The following is a 24,019-nucleotide window of genomic DNA, read 5'->3' on the forward strand; positions in this document are numbered from 1 at the left end:
AATAGTCCCATGGCTGCATTCTGGGATCCTCGATCCTAATTTCAAGTTTAAAACTAAGTTAATGTCTGTTCCTATTAAAGCTTGCAGCAGGCTTTATTAAGCCAAAGCCGTTTCAGTAAGATTTTTTTATTTTTTTTTATGTATGCCATTTCTGGCAATTAATGTCAGTGGTACTCTGAGAACACATATAAATGAGACATTTTAGCAATAGTCACTTGAATTAGGTTAATATATTGTAATTTTATAAACAACCCATGAATTTCTGTGAAAACAGAAATACTTACAACTTTGGTAACAAAATTCATTTTATTTTGATGGCTCTATTTATAATTTACATGGATCACTGTCATGGGAACTTTCTGATTTAACCTTTTGCTAATAAGGCTTATTATTTTAGTAGTAGTAGTATTTATATTATTAGTATAAGTATTGTTGTTGTTATTTAAATGGTACCATACAAGCTCATTTAATGAACAGTATATGTTAGTTCAGAATAAACTTGTTGTTTCTCACAAATGATAAGCAATTGTGCATTGCTAAATAACTGGTGTGACTTTTATCTGATTGGTACATAATTACAGTAATTGAAATGTGAAATTATGCTACTGTTCTTTAAAAGTCATGCTTTATAATTATGCAAGCTTTTTAAAGCTACTTAACATAATCACTGCACCTGATACTGTGCATAGTCTGCTTGAATGAAAAATGAGTACATAATCAACTAGTTAAATTTTAAAATTAGGGGTTTTTTAACACTTTGTCCTTGACCACAAAAAAAATCTACATAAGGATATATGTGCTTGTGCTTAACCACTTTGTTTTGCATTGGGAACATTTTCTCTCAGAATTTGTATCTTTTTACTGTCTTATCTAGCATTTTTTTTATATTCCTAACTTCAATGGTATTTCTTATTGGGAGGTAACCCTAACTCTGAATATTATATACAAAAAAAAAATCACACAGTATATAGCATACTTAATCATTTTCCACTTATTTTGTTCATTTTTCTGCTTTGTCATGTCACATGTGAAAGAAAGTATATGTATTTATAACTGACCTATGCAGTAACTTAATATTTGTGGAAAAAGTCTCAATGGCTTTTAAATGTATAAAACAATTTTATTGCGTCTGAAGAGTGGTTCACCTGCTTTAAAATGAAAATATAAACTGTCAGGATATTTGCAGACTAGCAGTCTACATTTTAAGTTGAGGTTGTATAAAATTTAATTGATCAGATCTTTTTGTTAGTAAAGGTCCCCCATATGTTCCTATTTTATAGTCATTAAAAGAGAAGTGTTAATCAAAGTATGAGATTATTTAAATCAGCCATAGGTTGAATTTGATCTTTTATTACTGAGTGGTTTTTGTTACAAATGCAAGCTTGTATCTGCAGGTAAAACCACTATGCATTACAGCTTTTTGTTAATTTAACAGTGTACTAGTACAGTGAAATTAAGCTGTTGGCAATAGCAGAGCTTGAGCACTGGCAAAATAAGATTTTTTTTTCTTTTCTTCCCTTACCTTAAAACTCAGATTTATGCAAGTTCAAAGTGTCATTTTGTGTTTTACTCTCATTTAAATAGGTTTCTGCCAGAATTGGATTTTTTTTCTCATTTTTCAGTCCATGCAGGGAACATAATTACTTCTGATACTAAAAATATATAATACCGAAGCTAGTCTCAAATTAGCAATCACAGAAATAATATGAATTGCGCCTAGTATATAGGTTTTGTTGCTAAAAATTATTATTTTTAATGCTTTGCATTTTATTAGTACCCAGTATATAGTGACTCCAGTGTGCTGAACAGTCCTGTTGCAATGGAAACAGATGGGCCTTTAATTGAAGATTTGCAGATGCTGAAAAAGACAGTGAAAGAAGAGGCTTGTCAGGTAGTACCACATGAAGATATTCAATTGCACTCTGCAAACTTAATTTACAAATCTGTAACTATTAGTACATATTAAATATATGCACTAGCTTGTTCAAAAAAGAGCAGCATCTATTAACCTTTAGAAAATAATCTTCAGTAGTATTTACAGCAATTTTAACTGTTGGATCCTATCACAATCTATTTATTATCAAAGCTGATACTTTAAAATTATAATGGAGTAGCCAGAAATCTAAATTTCCCCTTTGCATGTTTGGTACTGTATGTTTTGTGACATTCTCTGTACACTTTTTGTTTCCTTCCACCTTGAAATTTTTAATCCTTGTCACACTGGAGATGATACGTAAATTTTGAGGGTGATTTAAAAAGACAGGTTGTGTAATTTTTCTCTATACTAGTTTACTTGCACTAAGGAAGAGTTTTAAGAAATATGATCAGATTTTGTCATTAACAGAGCACTTGCATCATCTCTCTTCTTTTAAAGTGCACTGCATTAAGTTTGTGTATATCAGTGTATTACATCTGTAACACAAACAGGCATAAAGAGAATAATCTTTTAGTAATGTTGCCAGTTTTCAGTGTTGCCAATCTGGCTGACTTTTCCTTGTATTTGATTTCTTCTTTCTGTAGAAAATAGTGGCAGCATAACTGGCAGTGTCTTGAGTCTTCAGAATTTCCTTTGCCCTGAGCTGTTTATCTGGTTCTGGGATGACCATATTAGTCACTGCACTGATTTCTTACCAATGGGTGACAATATATAGTCTGAGATGATTACTTTTAGATTGTCAACACCTTCTGGCATGGCTAGCCTTGAGATTGTTGATTCACTTGTAAACACTGGCAGGAGTGTATAGAGCTGCTTTTATGTGGCTATCTGTTGTACGTAATTACTGTTGTGCTGTAAAAGTGCTCTCTTGTGTTGCCTCACAGGGTACTCCTTACATGTAGAGCAGAGGTTGGCAGTGTTTTTGGGCAGAGTGCCAAAATCACGTGAAACCTCAGCTTGTAAGATTTTAGCATGCCGGGGCAGATGGGAGGGGAATTACGAGGGGCCCTATCCTTCTTGTGGCAGTGCAGCGCTGGCCCCTTCCCCACCATCCACCCCAAGGTGCATGCGCACCCACTGCTGGCAACAAGCCACGCCAGGGCTCCACAGACCTCAGCGCAGCTGCTTACAGCCTCCCTGTCTCCTGCTGTGAGGTGGCAGGCACCTGCCCAGAGCCAAGGCCAGCTGTCGCAGCAGCTGGGAGACTGCGTGCAGCTGCATCAGGATCCACAGAGTCCTGGCCCAACTTGTTGCCGGTGGCAAGGGCATGTGTGCCTTGGGGCGGATGGTGGGGAATGAGCTGGGGCTGCACTGCCACAACAAGGATCAAGCCCCTCACGGATCCCCTACCATCCACCCTGAAGCACAGGTGCCAAGAAAAAAGCCTTCATGTGCCACACGCTGGCACATGTGCCAGGGGTTTCCAATGCATGATGTAGAACATGCACTTGAGGCTTGTAGGAGGCTTTGTGAGAAGCTGCCCAGTACTGCAAACTATTCAGTTTCATGGGACTTTTCATCTAGAGAACCAACTGAAACTAGCTTTCAGGGAACTAAAATTACCATTTTACCATTTACGATGTAAAGTTCATTTCCATTGTAAGACTGAAAATTTTTAAATCGCAGCCACTAGCCCTGGTATTGATATTATCCTCACTGCTTGTCTCTTGTCCTGTGAAATATTGTAGGGTTTCATATCTAATTTTGTTACAAGGTACAAGAATGTGCTCTGTGTCTTTGGGTGGGAAAAGCCAGAGTTGCCGTTCTTGTGGACTCCTTTGGACTGTATATCTACTGCATCATTGCTGATGATCACTGGAGACTGGACTTTAACCAGGTGGTGCCTTCCAGCCCAGTGGTTTTAAAAGAATTGAATTTTAAGAGTGGTGGATGCCAGGGACAGCAAAATAAATTCCAATGAAGTGAAGTAAAACTATCAGTCTCTTGTATATCATGTGACCCCCCCCTCCTTCCTCCCCCTTTTCCTAGACATGCAAGGTGCCACACGCAGCAGAAAACTGGACGAAGGGAGTTTCTTCCTATTGCCCTGTTGGCATAAGGTAGCACCCAGGAACCCCAGTCAGGATTAGGGCTTCATTGTGCTAAGCTGTGTTGCTTTCTATGATAAGATGACTGGATCTGTGGATGAGGGGAAACCAGTGGATGTGGTATACCTTGACTTTAGCAAGGTTTTTGATACAATCTCCCATAACATTCTCACAGGCAAGCTAAGGAAGGTTGGGTTGGATAAATGGCCTGTAAGGTGGATAGAAAACTGGTTGAATTATCTGGCTCAGAGGGTAGTAATCAAATTCAGTGTCTCGTTGGCACCTAGTATCAAGTGGGTCAGTCCTGGGTCTGGGTGTTTAATTTCTTCATCAGTGGCCTGGAAGGTGGCAAAAAGTGCACCCTCAGCAAGTTTGTAGATGACACCAAGCTGGGGGAGGGGAGTAGTAGATGTGTTGGAAATAGGGCTAGGATTCAGAGAGACCTTGATATATTGAAGGATTGGACCAAAAGAAATCCCATGAGGTTCAACCGGGTGAGTGCAAAGTCTCATGTATTTAACTGGTACAGGCTGGGGGCTGACTGGCTGAGCAGCAGCTCTGCAGAAAAGGACCTGAAGGTTACAGTGGACAATAAGCTGAATGCGAGTCAGCAATGTGCCCTACTTGCCAACCAGGCTAATGGCATACTGGACTGCATTGGTAGGTGTGTTGTCAGCAGATCAAGGAAAGAGATTATGTCCCTCTATTCAGCACTGGTGAGGCACATGTGGAGTACTGTGTCCAGTTTTGGGCCCCCCGCTACAGAAAGGAAGTGGGTAAGTTGAAGAGAGTCCAGCAGAGGGCGACAAAAATGGTTCAGGGCCGGGGCACATGACTTGGGAGGAGAGGTCGAGGGAACTGGGCTTATTTAGAAAAGAGAAGATGGTGGGGGGCAGAATTTGATAGCAGCCTTTAACTCTCTGAAGGGGTTTTCCAAAGAGGATGGAGCTAGACTGTTCTCAGTGGTGGCAAATGACAGAACGAGAAGCAACAGTCTCAAGTTGCAGCAAGGGAGGTTTAGTTTCCATATTAGGACAAACTTTTCTAAAACTTAGGGTAGCAAACCATTGGAACAGGTTACCCAGAGAGGATGTGGACTCTCCATCCTTGGAGGTTTTTAAGACCCAGCTAGACAAAGCTTTGGCTGGGATGATCTAGTTGGGAACGGTCCTGCTTTAAGCAGGGGGTGGGACAAGATGACTCCTGAGGTCCCTTTCAACCCTAATTTTATATGATTCCATTCTTTTGTAATGTAAATGAAAACTTTTCTCTACTGTGGAATGGGTTACAGTACCTGGAAGTAGAGGTATTTGAAGGAGGAGGCCATGCAGGATCAGATTTGATCATCCTGTTACAGAAAAACATTCCCCATCTGACCAGGTTCCTCTGATCTATCAGATGGGAGATCTGGCCTGATTAGTCTTCATACATATGTCAACTTTGTCTATTGCTGCAGAAATCAAACACACCTGAGAAGAATTGATTTAAGTAGCTGGTTGAAAGAGCTTTATTGAGAAATGAGGAAGTAGCCAGGTCAATATAAATAATGTAACACTGGGGAAAGATTAAAAAAAAGAAGGAGGTAAGGTGCAGGAGAGAAGGGGAACCAGTCCTATTAAAGCCATGGAGGAAGTTTTGAAGCAGAAGCTCACAAAGATTTGGTGCCTTCACCCTCTACTCTCCCAGTAACTTTTTTCCATGGGAAATGAGTTGACTATCTTGCTACAATATTTTCCCCAAAATTATGGTTGTCTTTCCAGTAGTCCAGAACTCCTTGTAAAATTTTAAGCTTGTGACTTTGGGTTTGGAAAAATAGGGAAGTTTGAAGAAAAAATATTTAAAAGCCTTTCTGATCCTACCAAGAATGCCCTAGAGTATGTAAAGAGTACCTATTAAAATAAGGCCATTCTGGAAATGTTTATATTCAAGGGATTTAAATAACAATGTAAATGGGACATTTAACACAACCTGAACAATGCAGCTGTTGAAGTGCCTCGGGAACATATTGTTGCCTGGAAAAAGAAGAAAATGTATAACATTTTTTTTCAACTTGACATTTGTTGTTTTACTTAGGATCTATTTGCAGAGGTTCTATATTTGAACTGGATTTCTACCATTCAGGACAAAAAGTGGGTAGAATTACTTTGGGATTCATAATTTTTCATCATGGAAAAACACCTGGGTAAAGAAATTGTGCAGTAATTAGCTTAATTGAGGATGTCTGTATCACATTATAGTGAGACTCTCAAGTGGCTAATACAGTACTTAGAAATAAGAGCCCAGATAGTTTTCCACCTACTAGACACTAAGGCTGTTTGGCCAAAACATACATATCAAGCCTCTGGAGGGAGATCCTAGGGAGACGCATACATTTCCTGTTCCCTCAGTGGGGAACCATATGCGCCTCCAGACAGAGGCATAGCAAGGCCCTGCAGTGTCCTGGGCAGAGCATGTTGACCACTGGAGAGTTGAGTTGGGGGATGGAGGTCTTACCTGCCCCAGCTCTCTGCACTCTGTGCGTGCTGCTATAGTACCTTGGGCACAGGTTACTGGAGCTGAGGAGCAAGCTTGCTGCATGCTGGTTGTGTCAGGGGCACCAAATATAGCATTTTCCCCCTTTCCCAATCATCTGTGCTGTGTAGGCACAGCCCCACACCACCCAGACATAGATGCCAAGCAGCCCAGCACCCTGTATGTAAGGGGAGTAGAGAGGGGCTACCCCCTCGGTATTTTAGCCATGGGAGGTGCAGCTCTGTTCCTTGTCCTCCATAGATATGATACTGAGCTACAGGAACCCAATGTGTGGCAAGTCTGCCTGTCAGCTGCAGCAGTCCTGTGGTGCAGGCTCCCTGGGGGCTGCCCCGGTGCCCTGTTCATGCCCAGACAGTATATCTAGGGGGGACGCAGATTAAATCAGTGGCTCCTGTGGCGCAGATCCTGAGGGGAATACTATTCTGCATCCCCCTCCCCCCCGGTTGCTATGGGCACAGGACTGCCAGGCTTCTGTGGCTGGGTGTTGTGGGACTACATCTGCATAGCAGATGCCTGAATCTTAATGTTGTGTAGCACCCCTAAAAGGATCTTGCAGTCCCCCAGGGTGCTGCAGCAACCAACTTGTGAATCAGTAACTAAGCACTGGGGGGAAACTTGCCCTGAAGCAGCTAGTAGGAAAAGCTATTAAGCACAATAGAATGTGTGACCGTTTGCTCCTCAGGCATATATGTGACTTAGGGCTGCACGTTATATTCCTCCATTGTCTCGGGATCCTATTCTGACCTGAGGAGATGCTTTCCAGAAGAGGGAAAGGACCCACCTACTATTGCTTAATAGGATGGTGATTACTGTACTTGCTTAGGAAGTGGGATACCTGGATTCTAGGCCCATTCAGCCTGAGAAGGTATGAACCCTTACATCCCTCTATCCAGAATGGTGTCCTAGCTACTAGGCTATTGGTTAGGCCAGGGGTGGGCAATTATTTTGGACGGAGAGCCACTTACTGAGTTTTGGTAAGCCATTGAGGGCCGCATGACCAACAGCCAGTGGCAAATTAATATTCATTTTCTAATTCTTTAAGGGCCCCGTGGGCTGGATAGAATGGCCTGGCGGGCTGGATCTGACCCACGGGCCACATTTTGCCCACCCCTGGGTTAGGTAGAGTAAAGGGTATCTCCCTATCATTGGGAGCAAGGAGCAGAAAGAGCCCAGGGGACTCTCTTCTTTGCTTGGCTGTGTGTGTAGAATCCTTTTATTTGCTCTTCTTCTTGCCTACTCAGTTTTGCATTTATTACCACATTATAGCCCAGATTAAATGGAAGGGATGGATGCCCTTAGTCCTGCCTAGTAGTTAGGGTATTTCTGATGTATGAGACGGTAGATGGGGAATGGAGGTTCAAATAACAATGTGGAGGTGAAGCTAGAACCCAGGGCCTCCCGTTTCCTGGGATAGAGCATAAGCAGTAGGCTACTGGTCCAAAGGTGGAACAGTGCTCCACTCACACAGTCTTTTTTAAGAGTCGGCCTCTTTTCTTTTCTTTTTTTTTTTTTTGACTTGGGCATTTAAGGTCAAAGGGCATTAGCAAGGTAAATTAAACAACAGTTTTCCAGGGGTGGAGGACAAATAGGATCACACTTTTAGAGACTGAGACACCTAAAACCCCCCTAAAGGTCAATTAGCACAGAGCCGGTTAGCCATTCTAGTCTCAATTCAAGCAGAGGATAGGGCATGGTGTCACCTTACATATCAGCTGGTTGAGAAAGTCCAAATCCTATCCAGCTTCTGAGACCTCTAAACAGGCGGAAAATAGGGCAGGATGGCACCTTAGACACTAGCTGGTTCAGAGGCATGAGTTTTGTAGGCGCTTCATCATGTATCTACAGTAGACAAAGTAGATATATGATGAAGTGCCTACAAAACTCATGCCTCTGAACCAGCTAGTGTCTAAGGTGCCATCCTGCCCTATCTTCTGCCTGTTTAGAGGTCTTAGAAGCCTGATAGGATTTGGACTTTCATTAGTTTCTCAGAAGATACCTCTGGTGCACTTAAACTTGCACAGAGGAACTTTTCAAAATATTCATTAGTAAAGAGGCTTATTTTAAAAAAAAAAAGGAAGTGGAATTATCTCTGGAAACTAGTTACAAGACAAGGAGGCTCCAGAAGAGGAAATATGTGATATGTCAACATGATTTGCAGAGATGCATTAAGCCAATATTTTATTAATTGTGAGAAAAGAAAAGTAAGGCAAATGAGAGCACAAAAGGTTAATTTTAATAATATGAAGCTTTTTCTTTTTTAGCTTCAAACGCTAAAGGTTAGACTAGCATTTGGTTTATTTCAAAGGTCCCTTAGCTTAAGTGTTAAAGCAGATAAGTTTGGAAAATCATGATTTGTGCAGAAATAAATTGCCTCAATTGCTCATTAAAATGTTATGCAACTTTAGAGGTCTGTCATCCACAGCAGAATTCTTCCAACAACATGTTCTCCTACTGGCTGTTTTGTCCTATAGTTATTAGAAGTCTCTATATTATCTTTGTAAGATTTGCCTATAGTGTTTCTATAGGTGTTCTTATTTCAGTAATATAAGTAGCAAAACTAGCGATTTTTTTTTTTTTTTTTTTCCTACGATTTTGTCCCTCAAGATCAGATTCTGGACAACTTCATTGACTTCAGCAGAGCTACACAATCTGGAAATCTTACCCTTATTCTTCTTGCTCTCGGTTTTTAATTATCTTCCATCCTACTAGAAAGATTATCTTCATCAAAAATGCTTGTTTTTAGTGGTATCCTGCCCAATGTTTTGCTGCTAACCCAGTCAATTGTAACATTACTTTCTCAATGCATTTACTTTGATGTGATCCTTTTAAGCTTATATTAGCATACCTTTTTCTGTGGATCAGAAACAGTCACAGATATTATAAATTGAAATAACTTTACAAAGCCTAATATCATATTGCATTTGACCTCTTTTGTCTCATAAAAAAGCTCTCCAGTGAGACGCCTTCCAAAACCAAATTTCTTGTTTTACTAAGAATAGGACATTTCTCATTTGAACTAATGATTATAAAATGTTGAGAACAGGATTAGTTAGTTGCATGCCTCCTAAGAGGTGTTTTGAAAAACCCTTTGTCGTATTTGTTTCTATAAAAGAAAGACTTTTTTTGTTCAAAATCATCATGGCTTCAGCAGTGGAAGATACATGACAGTTTAGGTCTAGTTTTCTCTATGTTTAATTTTAACAATAGGCCTGCTGCTGTTCAATACATTTAGCTTAGACTTGCTATTGAGACAGGAAATGTTCCAAGACAACTTCCTGCTGGTATAAAAAAAAAACCAACCCTCTCAAAACCTTAGGGATTTTGAACCTCTCCACTTTCTGAACAAAGTACAGTTCAGGCAGTCCTTGACTTGAGACATTTTGAGTTGCATCGAACGACACTTAGGATGTTTATAAAGTGACACCCTGTTTCAACTTTCTGGTGTCAGTTTCGACTTTATGATGCTTGATCCCATGCCACGCCATGCTAGCGAATGAGTTCGCTGCATTGTGCATCTCCCTTTAAGAAAGCAGGTATGAGTCCAGAAAAATCTGCAGCCAAGACTCCCGAGAAGACTCCAGCCAAGAACCCTTCAAACAGTCCAGCGAAGTCACCTCCAAGAAGTCCTTCCTAATCAATATGATTGCTGTTTACAATATAAATACATTAACGTAGCTATATTTCTCATCTATAATTGATTGCGTACAAAATTCTGGGTTATTTTTGGTGAAAATAGAGCATCAGGCCTTGGTTCAGGAACCAGTCCCCCACTTATAACATTGTTCCTATGGAAAAACTAGTTTTGAATTATGACATTTCAACTTAAGACGTGTTTTCAGGAACCAAACATACTTGCATGACATCCCCCTCTTTCTAAAACACAACCTGCAATCTAATTAAGGTGTTTCTCTTATTAGATGAAAATGAAAGCATATTTGTTTTTCTGCATTTAAATATTTGAGAGACACTCCTACTAAAGTAGCAGAGACTGCATATGTACCTAGATTGTAACACTTAGTGATTTACATAAAAAGTAGTTGCTTGCATACTGGTGCTTAGAACAGACCAGGATGGTTGTGTAATTTAGCCAGGACTTGAATTTTATGATGGCAGGCTACAAAAGTGGACACCCCTTTTCTGAATGACACAAGGCAGTGATTACCAGAGTGCAAGTCCATGAACCCTGGGTAGCCTGCAAGGCTTTGGTAGATGATCTGTATATGACACTAGGGCCATCCTTTTCCCACTTCATTAGATGATGATATTTTGGCAGATTTTTTGAGAACTGATAGATTCACTGGCTCCAAAAAAATTTGGGAACCACTTTGGGGCTGGACCTGATGCTCTTGCGAGGTCCCTTCCAGCCCTAATGTCTATGATATGGAGCATCATTTCTGATGCAGGGACAAGAGAAGGAGGTACTCTGTGTGGGATGGATTTTACTTTCAGAAGTCAAAGAAAAACTGTAGTGGTGATGGATTCAGCTATTGGAAACAGAGTTGGGTTTGTGACAGATCCTGTGGGACATCTAGCCAGATTTCTGAAAGGTATGGGTACTGGGCTAGATTAATCTGTGGTCTGACTCACCTGGCCTTTTGTTGTTGTTGTTGTTCTTAAGATGTCTGGGATCAGAGTGTTCCCATTAGAGATATCAGTAATGCAGATATCTAGGTATCCAGCAGCAGGTCAGGGTAGAGGGAATAACAAAGTATTGAACTAAGGGTTTTATTGAAATGAGTCCAAGAAGTTAAGGATATACATAAATCATTTAGTTGTATTCACAGTACATCATTTCTTTATCTGTAGTACCTTGTAGCCTAGGATGCATATTTTATTGAGACAGGCTCTGTACAAACAGAGAAGTGTAGTTTGCCTGCCTTGAAAAGCAATATAATTAAATGCAGTATCCTTTGGGAAGGGGTGGCGGAGGGGAAAAACCTTGGGATGAATTGCAACCCGAGAGCTTTAATACAAAAAGGGGACATCTACATTTAAAAAAAATAAAATAAAAACATAACTAGCTTTATTTATTTTTAAAATCCTTAATTTTAGCATGGAAGCTTCTTAGGAAAGCGGTAACAATCTAAATGCATGCTCTCCTACCTGCATGTCTGTTTGGGAGGTGCACAAAAAAAAAAAGTAAGCCACCATAACTAGTGTTCAAGAGGTTACTTGAGATGAACAGGTGTCCTTTAAAAATGCATAATCCTTACGAGACATATAAATCACAGCATGAAATGCATAACAAGGAAGTCTAAGTTGTTATAGAATGAGCAAATAAAAGTATATCAGAAGCAGGAAGCCTGTAAGAGAAATTATAGGTCAATTGGATCATCAAAAGGTAAATAATTTAAGATAAAGATATTTCAGAGCAATTAATTTCTTTGCATCTGTTTTCATTTGAATGGATGTTGGGGAGATGCCTGTTTACCTTCTGAAAGTTAAGGCAGTATTGCAGACTGAGGTATTAAAAGAGGTAGTATTAAAACTAATTAGCTTAAAAAGTGAAACAATCTGGAGACCACTCAAGTTCATAAGAAGCTCTTAACAATGGAGGATTGTTTGCAATAATATACAATCTCAATTAAATTGGCTTGAATGCTAGAGGATTTCATTGTGAAAAGCCTGTAGTTAAGAGGTGCTGGAGGTGATCCAGGAAGTAACAGAGCAGAAGGGTTTATTTCCATTCTTGACAAAATGATTGAAATAATTCAAAACAAAATCTAAACATTGGTTCACCTAATTAAAAACATAGCTTACTAATGTATAACATTATTTGACTGTGTTAGTAAAGTAGTATGTGCTAAGAATCATCTTACATTTATTTGGGCTTTCAAACAAAAGTTTGATGAAGTCACTTGCACGTATATTCAGGAACCATAATAATCTTGGAGCCAGAGACAAAATACTATTGTGCATCAGATTTACAGTAAAAAATACATCAAAAGAATGGTCAGTTTTCATGATGAGGAAAATGTTAATAGCAACATGCCACAAGTTCAGTTACAAGGTCTGATGGTAATTTAAATTGATCTGTCCAGCTTACAAAGGATATAAAACTAGAAGAGGTCAGATGACGAAAATTAGAAACATGGAAAAAAAATTTAGGGGGGAAGTACCTCTAGAGGAAAAGATTGATTAAAGGTGTAGAGAATGGTCTATGAATGTCTATGAATGCTCTAGAGAAGGTAGATCGTAGATGGTGAACTCATCTCCCATTAATTTACAGATGCAAATATTGTAGATGGAATTGTTAGCACTCCTTTTGATCTTGCCTTTTCACTTGAAAGTTCAAGTCTCTGGGTAGGTTGGAAAAAGGGTAAACTCTTCCAGTGCATTTTTTTAAATGCTTTTCCTATAGTGAATTTATATAAATATGTGAACATATTTTTGGATCTGTATTTGGCAAATAACTCTTTAGCCAACTCTGTTTCATTTTGATTTCAGGCACAGAAAGATCAGAAAAAAGATCGTCCTCTTGTGCGACGCAAGTCAGAATTGCCTCAGGATATCTATACCATGAAAGCCTTGGAATCCCATTGCAGAGCTGATGAGCTAATATCACATGATGGGCATTAGACTATTACAATGAAATATTATTTTGGAGGAAAACTTTTTTCTGGACTCAGTTCTACAGTAGAGAACTTACTTTTTTGTGCCATACCAATCAGTTACACACAAATTCAAAGTTTTCTTCAACCCAGTTCTGTAGGCAATAACTTAATACAGTATGCAGCTCAAGATTAGTAGTTCAAACAATGGTAAATTACCCAATTCCGTATGCAGAACATTGGGTTGATTAGTATTAAACGGCCACCTTTTCCTGGTGGTGTTGTCATAATACCAGCTAATTGGTAACCTGGGTTGTTTCTGTACTAGTGCTTGAGAAGAGCACCCTAGAAAGTATTTCCACTAAAATAGAAGTCATTTGAATGACTGTAGCTGGTACTATGATAACTGTGTTTTCAAAAACAAAGTTTATTTCAAATTTAAGTATTATACATTTTTCTAAGACTGAAATTGTTTCCACATTATTATTGTCTTGTAATATACCAGCAGTTTTGAAAATATACAGTTGTTCTTTACTTTCATAGTATAAAACACAACTTGCAAATGGTAACTTTCATGACAATCCTCGATCACGATTGCTTTCTAAGGGTTCTGTAAATTTCCTTTACTTAGGATAAAGACATATATCTATATATACCATGTCCAAGTACTTTACATGTATTTAAAGCCATATTTTCCAGTCTTTAGTATATAATACAACACCAGTATTCCGTAAGTGAACTGGTATAAGAACTTGTTTCCTAAAATAAAAATTTATTTACCTTGGCTGGGAATGGATTGAATATAAAATGTTTCATACTTTAATTTTCACTTCCTCAATTTAGTAAAATGCTGTTTCACTGTTTCTCCCTTATCTGAGCTTTTTATAATACTCAGCATTTTTTCTTGGGCTCTAAGAGTTCAATATTCTATGGCAGATATTATGGCATTTAAGTTGCATCAGTTTAATCAGACACCCAAACATTGTTGCCTTTCAATGAAATGCAACACCAGTAGCTTGTATTATAAAATAAAATAAAAAAAAGAGTAGCCCCTTCAGTGATATTCTGCCTCTCTTTAAAAGTGAGTCTAAGAGCTGAGGAAAAAGTGACCATAAGTTTTACCATGAAATTATTTTGTTTCGTTGTAAACAGCACGGATAGTACAAATACACCTCACAAGTAAAATGAAAATGCATCTGAGTTGCTGGTGATCTTCAAATGCTGCTATATATTCCACAAGATTACTCGCATGTAATGAGCTTTTTGTTGTAGATGGAAAAGCACGGGAGAAAAATCTCTTTAAACATATAGTGCTTTGTCTTCAATATTTGATTTCTCTCAGGGTGGCCAGTATTTTGACTTACTTTATCCTGCTTACAAGCTGTTTGAAATGTGTTCTGCTATTATAAATGGGTGACTAGTTTCTTTTGTCTCAGCAGTATGATATAACTTAATGTTTAATGTCTTGATGCATAAAAAGATAAAAATGTGGCTTCTTTAAAAATAGTTTTCTTTTATTTTTTAAGAAAATATAAGGTCTCCTGTATCCATAAAAAAAAAAAAAAAAAAATATTGTGCAAAGCAGACATTCATAGTAACCTTGTGCAGATGTAGTGCCTGCTGTCTGTTGGTTGCATTTAAAATACAATTTCCAATATTTATTACATTGTCTATTGGAAAAAAAATAATTTTAGTGGGTGGAAATTATTGTTTAAAAAAAAACGAAATTGAAAACCCACCCCCAGCTTCAAGTGGAATAGTCCACTGTGTGTGAAAACACTTCCTGTTAAACTTGAAAATGAATATGCTTTACCATTATGATAAACTATATTAAAAAAGTTTAAAGATGCCTTCTCCTTTTGAGGGAAAAAGGGTGCTTTTTTAATTGTATAAAGCAATGTCTATGTATTTTGATATACCATTGTTTGAACTTCCATCTTTAGCTGGTAGATTATCAAATATCTTTGATTTTTGGGTGTTGAATATGTTTGTGCAAGAGGTTTCTGAAAAGGAGTACTCTTATTTTACCCTAGGAAAAAAATTGTATATCAATGTTTAATTGACTGTGTAATGCTCAACATATAAGAACATCTTTCACTGTCTGAATTTTATTTCTGTTCTTTATAGAAGATAAACATTCACCAAAAAGGGAAATACCATGGTTTTTTACAAATTTACGTTTGTCAGAAATTCATGTTTAAGTTTTGGGCCATAGAACATTTGCCTAGACAGTATTCCAAAATTTATCAGCACTAATGCTTTCACATGTTTGTTACCACCATTTATACACTTTGTATAGTCCTGTACTAAACTATTCTAAAACCAATACCGCCAAAATAAAAAGTGAAAAATAAAGTAGAATTTTGGTGACTGTTGTTCTTCATAAAGTTCTGTGTCCGACATCATCTTCCCTGTTCCCAAAAATTACACCTGTACATCAGGAATGTCAAAAGTAATATTCCAAGTGTCTTTTTAGTGTGGCTTTAGTATGGCTTCATTTTAATATTGTACATACATTGTACTTTGTTTTATGGTAATAAGTAATAAAAATGTAGACTTCATATTTTGTACAGAATGGTCCTATGTACAGAATAAAAAAGTTCCTAGAAACAGCAAGAATAGGTAAGTGGCACAATTATTTTTCTTTAGACAATATCTGTATCTTTTTGCTTTAGTGAGATGTTAAATTCAAATGTACCTGCATCTTTTTTAACATTTTGTAATTCAGATTTTGTTCTGACATTGTTTATGAAGAAGAACTTCATATACCTGCCATTTAATATGTTCTTTTATCTAATTTTAAAATTCTAAAAATGGTGTATTATATGGATGAAAATAAAGAACATGTGAATTTTATTTGCTCACCATGAAGCTAAATTTAGCAAAGGACTTTTGAATGAGTGTACGGATTATCACAGGTGGTCACAGATTTCAGATGGTAGCATTTAAGTTAAAGATTAAAAATACAATCTAGTATTTACTTTATGACAGTTACAAATAGGCTTATGAATAGGCTTAGAAATATTCAGTAAAATAACTTTTTAATTTTTAGTACAAACATGAAGGACTTCATTACACCAGGAAAAGAACTGTAATATTCCTGCAGTCCCATTAATAGACATTCCATGGCATCTCCCTTTTAAAATGTGAAATGCCTATCTCTGAAAGGATTTCCAGCAAAGCAGCAACAAAATGCATTATTTTCAGCAAGATGGAAGAGGACTGTATCAGATAGCAGAGAGAGGACATCAAAATATTTTATAAAAACAAACTCGGGTTTTATTCCCATTTATAAACCATAATTTTTTCTATAGCCCCTTTCATCAAAGCATTTTCAGAGCTTTATAAATATTAACAATATCATGTATGGTAATGAAGTGCTAAGGATAAATACACCGTGGGAATAAAAAAAATGAATTCAAAGAATGCTTTTATAGCAACTGAGATAACTATCCTCCTTATCTTCCTTATAGTACAAAAAGCAGCAAAGAATATCAAAGTCGTACTGTTGGGAAGTTCCCCTCCCCCAACATGCATGTAATGGGTATTAGCATTGTCCTTGGATCCAGTTGCAAATGAGGCTTAATGATGCTACACAGAAAACTGATTCTCAGCAAAATAGGAATGTGTCTTTGTATGAGATTTCCTGAATTTTTAGTAAATACTAGATGGGACCTGATTTGGATCTCATTTTTATGTTCTCAAGACTAGATTCAGTAAAGGACTTGAGTACTCCAGTTCTATTCACGTCCTGCTTTTAGGTGCCTAAATCCAAGGTTGCAGTTCAAGAAGCCCTTGTTTAGCTGCTGCCTAGACCTGAAGCCATTACATTCACTAGCTTCTCCTTGATCAAGCTTGGGACACCTGGAGAACTTGAGTGATATGTCTGTGCATGCCCAGGACTGATCCAGCTTCAGTAACTTCCATCTGGATCTTATTGGGATCCGGAAACTAAAGATTTCTCTACCCAAGTTCCTTGAGAGACCCAATCTTGGAGGCAATCATCTAACAGTTATGGGATCAGACTCCTTAAATGTGGTTGTGGCCACCTACTTAGAAATGCAGGTGTGGTGCTGTCTTTCTCTTGTATAAATAACCTAGTGAGTAGTGCAGTTTCTCAGGGAGCTGTGGATTTGAACCCCCTCCAGCTAAGAAGACCCAGGTTTTTAGCTTTTTGGCCAGGAGCTCTATCAGTAGTCAGCTACATAAAAAAAAAAAACACCATGGTTATTGTTGGTTTGAAAGAGCATGACAGCTTAGTTCCTTGCAAGAATGTTTATGGGAACCTACTCTCAGGAGTGAATTCCAGGCTATGAATTCTTAGTGTATAGAGGTGCCTACCTGCAGCCTAACCTCTGAAAGGGGTGAACTTTCAGACATGCCCTGTGCTCAGTATCTTCCCTTGCATACCTCCAGGCAGTTACCTGCTCATTGTTCTGGCACTTTGGACTGCATTCAGGACTAAATTCTCCCGGTACACTATGTAGGTAGGGAACCTAGAAACAGATTCAACTTGGTGTCAGTTTCCAAAACCAGACACCGAAAACTTTGGAGTTACAGCATCTCAGTCCTTTACTAGGTCTGGTCACTAGTGAGCAACTGAGGCCAACCAGGCACAAGTCTGTCTCTAGTTTCTCTTGAATGTTGGGTTAACTGGGGGGTTGATAACAAGGGCTACCAATTAACTCTAGGGTAAATGCTGAGAATAATTAAATATCATGTGGATATATGCATGAGTTTGCACATGCACAGCTTGATGGGGTACGTGGTTATTTTTCATGTTAGGTGGTAAGTCCCTTTGGTCTGTTTTCACTGTAAGTCAAAGTAATACTTTAAATATTTACTCTATCTGTGGTAGGGTCTTGCTGCTACAGAATCGATGTAGGGGAAGTAGAGTGCGTCTTGCTTTATTCCGGTGAATCTGGTGGTATCTTTTATTAAACCAGCATAAATAGTTGGAAGAAATTCTCATCCAATGTATTTTTTTTCCAGCTATATCTATATCTCTCATCCCGTGCATCAAATGCCCTGATGGAAAATAGGTAGGAGACCAAACAACAGCTGCACACCAGAATGAATGCACACTGGAAATCTATCAAAGACAAGAATACCCAATTACCTATGGGGGCACATTTCTCACAAGAAAACCACTCTCTCCAATCTCTTGGTTCTAATTCTCAAAGGGAACTTACAAAACAATTCTCAGAGACGAGCTTATGAACTTCACTTCATCAACCTTCTGGATACAAAAAAGCATAGACTAAATATAGATACTGGGTTGACACATTATAACATGCCTGACATCTGACTCCCCAAGTACCTCTCCATTATTCCACTGCTACATTCACCCCTTTTTCTCTCTTCCCCACACCCAGCCTGTCTCACCCACTGACTCCTCAGTTTACACCTTTGCTGACTGCCTGTCTTGCATGCATACCAGCTCAGCCTCTGGCTTTTTTACTATTCATTCTATCCAGGAAGAGCACACAACAACTGCAGAGTCTTCCTTAGCCGACTAAGGGTTTTTAAACCCGAAAGCTTGCTAAAAAAATCCTTTTCCAACTATTTAAGTTGGTCTAATAAAAGATACCAGATTCACCCGAAGAACGTTGTCTGCCAATGTCCTTAGACTAACATGGCTACAACCTACACCCCTCTTGCTTTGTTTCTTTGCTTGTTTTTAAGTGGACTGGAATACTTGATTGCCAAAATATGTCAGATCAATTTATAGGTCACTTCAGTGGGCTCCTGGGGTGTCTTTACGTGCTCTCGGGTAGGGATTGGGGTGGGGGGGGTGCTTGAATTAAAGCAGCTCTTGGAAGCCGGTGTCTCAACGAGCTTTAGTTAAAGCACTTCCACCACCATTTTGAAACATGGGGATACTGACTACATGAGATGCCAAGGCTGCTGGATGCTAATTAGCATGCTCCACCAGACTCAGTTAATCAAGTCTGCTCTAATATGTGCTAATGAGGACTCATTGGGGCAGACACCCAGCATGTATGTAAGTGCTGCTTGTGTTTTAAAATGCAATTCTTACTTCATTTACAGTCAGTTCAGAGAGTCATGGGAAGCTTCTTTACATATACCCACACTGCATTTGCCATTTGCAAATGCTATATTTAAAGCTGAATTCTAGTTTTTATTCCAGTTTCCTAAGATACTAATTTAGTCACTCAGTCACTCAGTTTTAGCTTTAGAGTGCTTTTTAAACTTGGACTCCATTATGTATCTGGATGTAGCATTTCTTTTTCTTGCTCTCCTTGTTAAATGTAAATTAAAATCACTCATAAAATATGCACATATTGCAAAGGATACCCCCTTTTTAATTCTTTTTGCCTCCACTGTTGCACTAAACCTTGTCTCTGTGTTTATGTGGAGTTATTTTAATAACTTTTTTAACCATGGTTGGCTGAGCAATAGCTAGAGCTAATGGAGCTCACCAATATAATGCCACAGCTATCAGCTATGCAGGGTCCAACGCCATCTGTTGCCACCAAGGAACTCCTGATGGAGTGGACACCGTGATGGCCCCGGGGTCTCTTATTGCTGTACATGGAGTGCAAGAGGAGAAAGGAGACATCACAATAAAATAAGGCTTCTCTCGGCTTATATAATGATAGAACTTAAGCGGGATCTGTTGCCAGTTCGTGTCTGTTTCTTCTAACCATAGTCTTTCCCCAGTGCTTCTGTAACCTACTTCTGGCCACAAGAAGTGCTTGCATTTTTGCTTCCGAACCAGGATGAGGTAGTAACAGGAAGGGAAAGTGTTAGACTTCTTCTGGATGTAAAATGTGAAACGGTAACTTTGTAGATGTCATGTGGATGTTGGCTGAGAAGAGGCACTTGGAAGCATTTCAGAAGTTTGGGAGACTCGGTGCTCCATCCAGTGTGTGAGAATAAAGGAATAAGTTGGTGAAGCTTTATATTAGGTTGGGTTGGTGAGACTGTGTGCAGAGGTAGGGGGTGCAAATGAGGTGAAGGGCACAGTTGGAGGAATATAAGGGTAGAACTACCTGGGAGCAGAAGAGATTAAAAGTAAAAGGGAACAATAAAGAGATGACCATATTTCCCCCTTTACTAAATGGTTCCCCATGTGGCTAGGGGAGAAGTAGCTTGCTACCTGCATCCTGCTGCTGTCTTCTACCTCCTCGCGCCTTTATTTAGAGCACCAGTTGCTCTTGTATTTAACTCCCTTCAACATAATATATGTTTTAATGTTTGAATTGTTTCTTTCTTGTGTTATGAAATGGCATTTTGCTTCAACTAATATAATTGTGAATATTCTGTCATGTGAAACTCCTGAAAAATGCAGAGGTCTCCTGTAGGTTATTTAATCTCAACTAAACTGAGCTCCAAACATTCCTCTTCCTGTTTATCACCAATTGGCATTTGAGCTTGTAATAGAGCTGTTAATCATCACTCTTACTATTGTTGTTTCATTTCAAATAACTGTCACCAAAAATGATATCAGCTGGCTTTCTAACTCCCATTTACCACCTAAAGACCGGTACACTAATTTAGTGTCAGAGAAATCAGAATCAATGTACACAAAAAACCCGTGCCTCCCAGTGACTGAAAATTCAATTCAGGCTGCCCTTGGAAAAACGCAAACTAGAAGTTAATGTAGAATTTGCTGGTATCAAAAGAAAGTGCATCTGTAAGAGAAATTGGGGGGAAATGTTAAAGGACATCCAATTAAAAGGACAAAGATTCTGGAATAAAAGGCAGTGAATTTTCATCAGCTGCAGGACTGGTCTTCAAAGACTTTCTACTTCAGCGTACATTATTGTAGCTTTCCTTCTTTAATTGAAAACTAGTGAAAGAGTGGTCACATCCAGAAATTGAGACTCTACTATCAATATTGAGGTGGCTTGTTAGTTGTGTTCAAATATCAAGATAAAAGCATAGAGATGCTTTTGCTATGTTACACTATTGACTAATACTTAAATGACTAAAACACCAGTATACACCTGGGAGAATCAAAGAATTCTGATCTATTGTATTTCTAAATATCTTCTTTGTTTTATCAAATTAAATTGATGTAGGAAGCATTATTTTTAGAAATGTAATGACAAAATTCAGAATATTAGCATTTTGAAACAGCTGATTGTCATATGAACAGCATTGGCAAAATAGTGCACCAGTGTCCATAAGCATCATCCATATCACTGTTTTTAAATGTATTTCACTTTTATGTTAAAAATGAATTAATTAAAAGTACTACATTTCCATTATCTCTTAATTCTACCTCCAAAAAATTAATCCATAAAAGTTTTAATTATGCTATAAAATGTGATGAATACAGCTCTAACTAAATTGCACCAAGGTGAAAGAAAAATTGTGAACTGCTCATGCTGTGCATTTTGTGGTCTTTTCACAGTACCCTCCCCTGTGTGCTGCTGCTGATTGGCCGAGGGAGGAGCAGAGGGCATGACAGGCAGCTCTCAGCCAATTGGCAATGGGGGGCAGCGGAGTGGCAGCAGCTGTCTTTGCTCCCCTTTGTGCTGGCAGCTCCCCTGCCAGGTCAGGTCAGGGTTGGGGTAGGGGGGAGCAGGCTACAGAGGAAGCAGGGGGTTGGGCGTAGCCGTAAGGAGACTACAAGTTCCCCTCGCCCAACCCTAATCTCCCCTGCATACTAGGGCTGTGCGCAGCTTCGGTTCCTGATTTGATTCGGTGGAGAATCGGCCCGATTCGGTAGCCGAATCTCTGAATCTGAATCAAATTAGAGGACCCTCCAAATCGATTCAGAAAGATTCAGTCACAGAGACAGCTTTAAATGTTTTTTCTACATACCTCTAGGTAGCAGGGGCTTATGAATGCTGCAATGCTGAGGTGCATGGAGCGTCCCACAGGGGGCTCCCCAGTGCACTCAGCAGCAGACCCAGAAATGGACCAGAAGCACTTCCAGTCCACTTCTGGGTCTGCTGGGGAGAGCGCACTCCTGTGGGATGCTCTATGAGCCCCAGCATCGCAGCGTTCACAAGCTGCACCTGCTACCTCAAGGTATGTAGAAAAAACATTTAAAGCTGCGCCTTGTCCAAATCAGCATCGACTTTTCAGATTCAGATTTGGCCGAATTGAATTGGGGGCAGTGATCTGAATCAACAAATCGAACCACTGTCCCTGATTCGGGCCGAATCTTGATGACTTGACCCCTACTGCATACCCCCTTCCACAGCCAAATGAGCCATGCCAACCCAGGGCCAGCTGCACTAGAGCACTTGAGCTCCAGCTTCAGCCTCAGAACAGAGGCCAAAGCCAGAGCTAAGCTCCAGCCTGCCCTAGGCCTGTACTCCCATGTAAGCTGAGGCTTCCCCTCCTCCCCTCCACTACTGATGAGGCAGGGAGGACCTTGTCTTGCACTCAAGTAAATAAAATAAGAAACAAATGCTGTCTTTCTAAATCTAAAATAAGAGCAACCTCATTTAGCATTGAGTCTGGATGTTTTGTCATTTTCTGTTCATGTGATGTTTTTTTTTTATATTGCCCAGACCTGTCAAAATCTGCCAGACACCCAAATGTCCTTTCAATGCTGAGATCATGGAAGAACCAGTCTCCCCACTGAAATTAGCCTGTGGAGGAAGACAGTGTATTTTCTAACACTAAAAAAAGACACTTCTGGTTTTTGGGTTGAGATAAAAATGTACAAGTACCATGCTTTGCTTGTTTAATCAGTGCAAATCAAATCATGTATAAAGTAAGTATTTCAAAGCTAGGCAAAAGTACTTGGTCTAAGAGTGGAGTTAAAACTCTCGTGCTTTTGGTGAATGTTGTATAACATACAGTTGTATCTATCTTGTCATCTTTTGGACAGCCAATTTCAACGTCTTTCTAGAACTGTATGTAAAAAGACCTGACTTTGCTGCAAAAAGTTTCATTGTTTATCCAAGGCAAGTCCTGATGAAGAAAAAGCAATGTGTTCCAGTGAAATAACAAGTCAAGCTAAATTACATCCCTGTAGGCTCTAACTCAACCTCCAAACTCATTTAAAAATTATTTCACCTAATCTTCCCTAGGGTCAGCCTCAAATTTATTAACATACTCTTCTACAGTGCAAACAGAGCCAGTGTTTATAAGAACACAGGTCTTAAGCTAATCAGTCTTTTAATTCTTCAAACTGTTAATATCAACACATGGTTTATTGCTTAGCAAAAGGTTTCTCGTTTTAATGCCTTTATATTGAATAATCCAAGTGTTTAAAAGCACCACTAGTGACTTTGTGTTTGGAATCCTTGAGGCGGTAGCCAGTGTTGGCAGTGTGTTGCTTCTCATGGAGTTGAACTGCTTTCTACATTTGCTGCCAATAGCTGAATTTCTTACTTTTGATCTTTCTTTTTCCCTTCTTCCTTGGTGATCTCAGGTTCTTTTTATTCCAGGCCTCCCACTAATAGAAATAAGAAGTTCCATGTTTCTTGGTATGCTTTGAACCCTCTCAGGTAAAAGTTAATCCAACTAATAGTACCTATACATAAGATCTAGACCACAAATGATTGGTGAAAATGGCTTGAACTATTAAGTCAATAATAAATACTGAGATCCAGATGTTGCACAGACTCCTCCTTTCCATTCAACACATTGGAGGCTATCTTAATAACATGATCCATGCAGGTGAACAATTGGTATGCTGAGACCCACTGTCTTCATGGATGTGAAAGCATGCAAGCCCTTGAGGAGACACTAAAGTGTATGGAGAGGAGCAGAAGGAAGGCAGCAACACCAGGCATAAACCCTGTGGGAGGAAAAAGATGCTCTTCTATCAAAATGTAACATCAAAACACGATCTGTAAGCTGGGGGTGGGAGAAATTGTAATGGAAGGGAGCCCTGGAGTATGCATCATAGAAATGACTTGCAAATAGTGTTCCATCAGCACTTGAACCCTCTTCATTGTGCGTCAGCGCAATTCTGAAAATAGGAGGTAGGAGTTGGACAATACATTATCAAATTCGAT

General features: G+C 39.0%; 1 protein-coding gene across 4 annotated transcripts in view; it reads left to right on the forward strand.

Annotated features, from left to right (window-relative positions):
• Positions 1 to 15,628, forward strand: part of PPP2R5C (protein phosphatase 2 regulatory subunit B'gamma) — a 149,580-nt gene extending 133,952 nt beyond the window's left edge. For all 4 annotated transcript variants that reach the window (XM_090034041.1, XM_090034040.1, XM_090034043.1 and 1 more), the window contains 2 exons: positions 1,775 to 1,891; positions 12,964 to 15,628. In XM_090034041.1, coding sequence (XP_089890167.1) covers positions 1,775 to 1,891; positions 12,964 to 13,095 — 249 coding nt within the window. In that variant the 3' untranslated portion in view covers positions 13,096 to 15,628. The remainder of the gene's footprint in view (positions 1 to 1,774; positions 1,892 to 12,963) is intronic.
• The last annotated feature ends 8,391 nt before the right edge of the window (positions 15,629 to 24,019 follow it).

This window comes from Crocodylus siamensis, chromosome 2 (assembly GCF_052110815.1).
Source record: "Crocodylus siamensis isolate JL-2025a chromosome 2, ASM5211081v1, whole genome shotgun sequence".
In the NCBI taxonomy this organism is placed as follows: domain Eukaryota; kingdom Metazoa; phylum Chordata; order Crocodylia; family Crocodylidae; genus Crocodylus; species Crocodylus siamensis.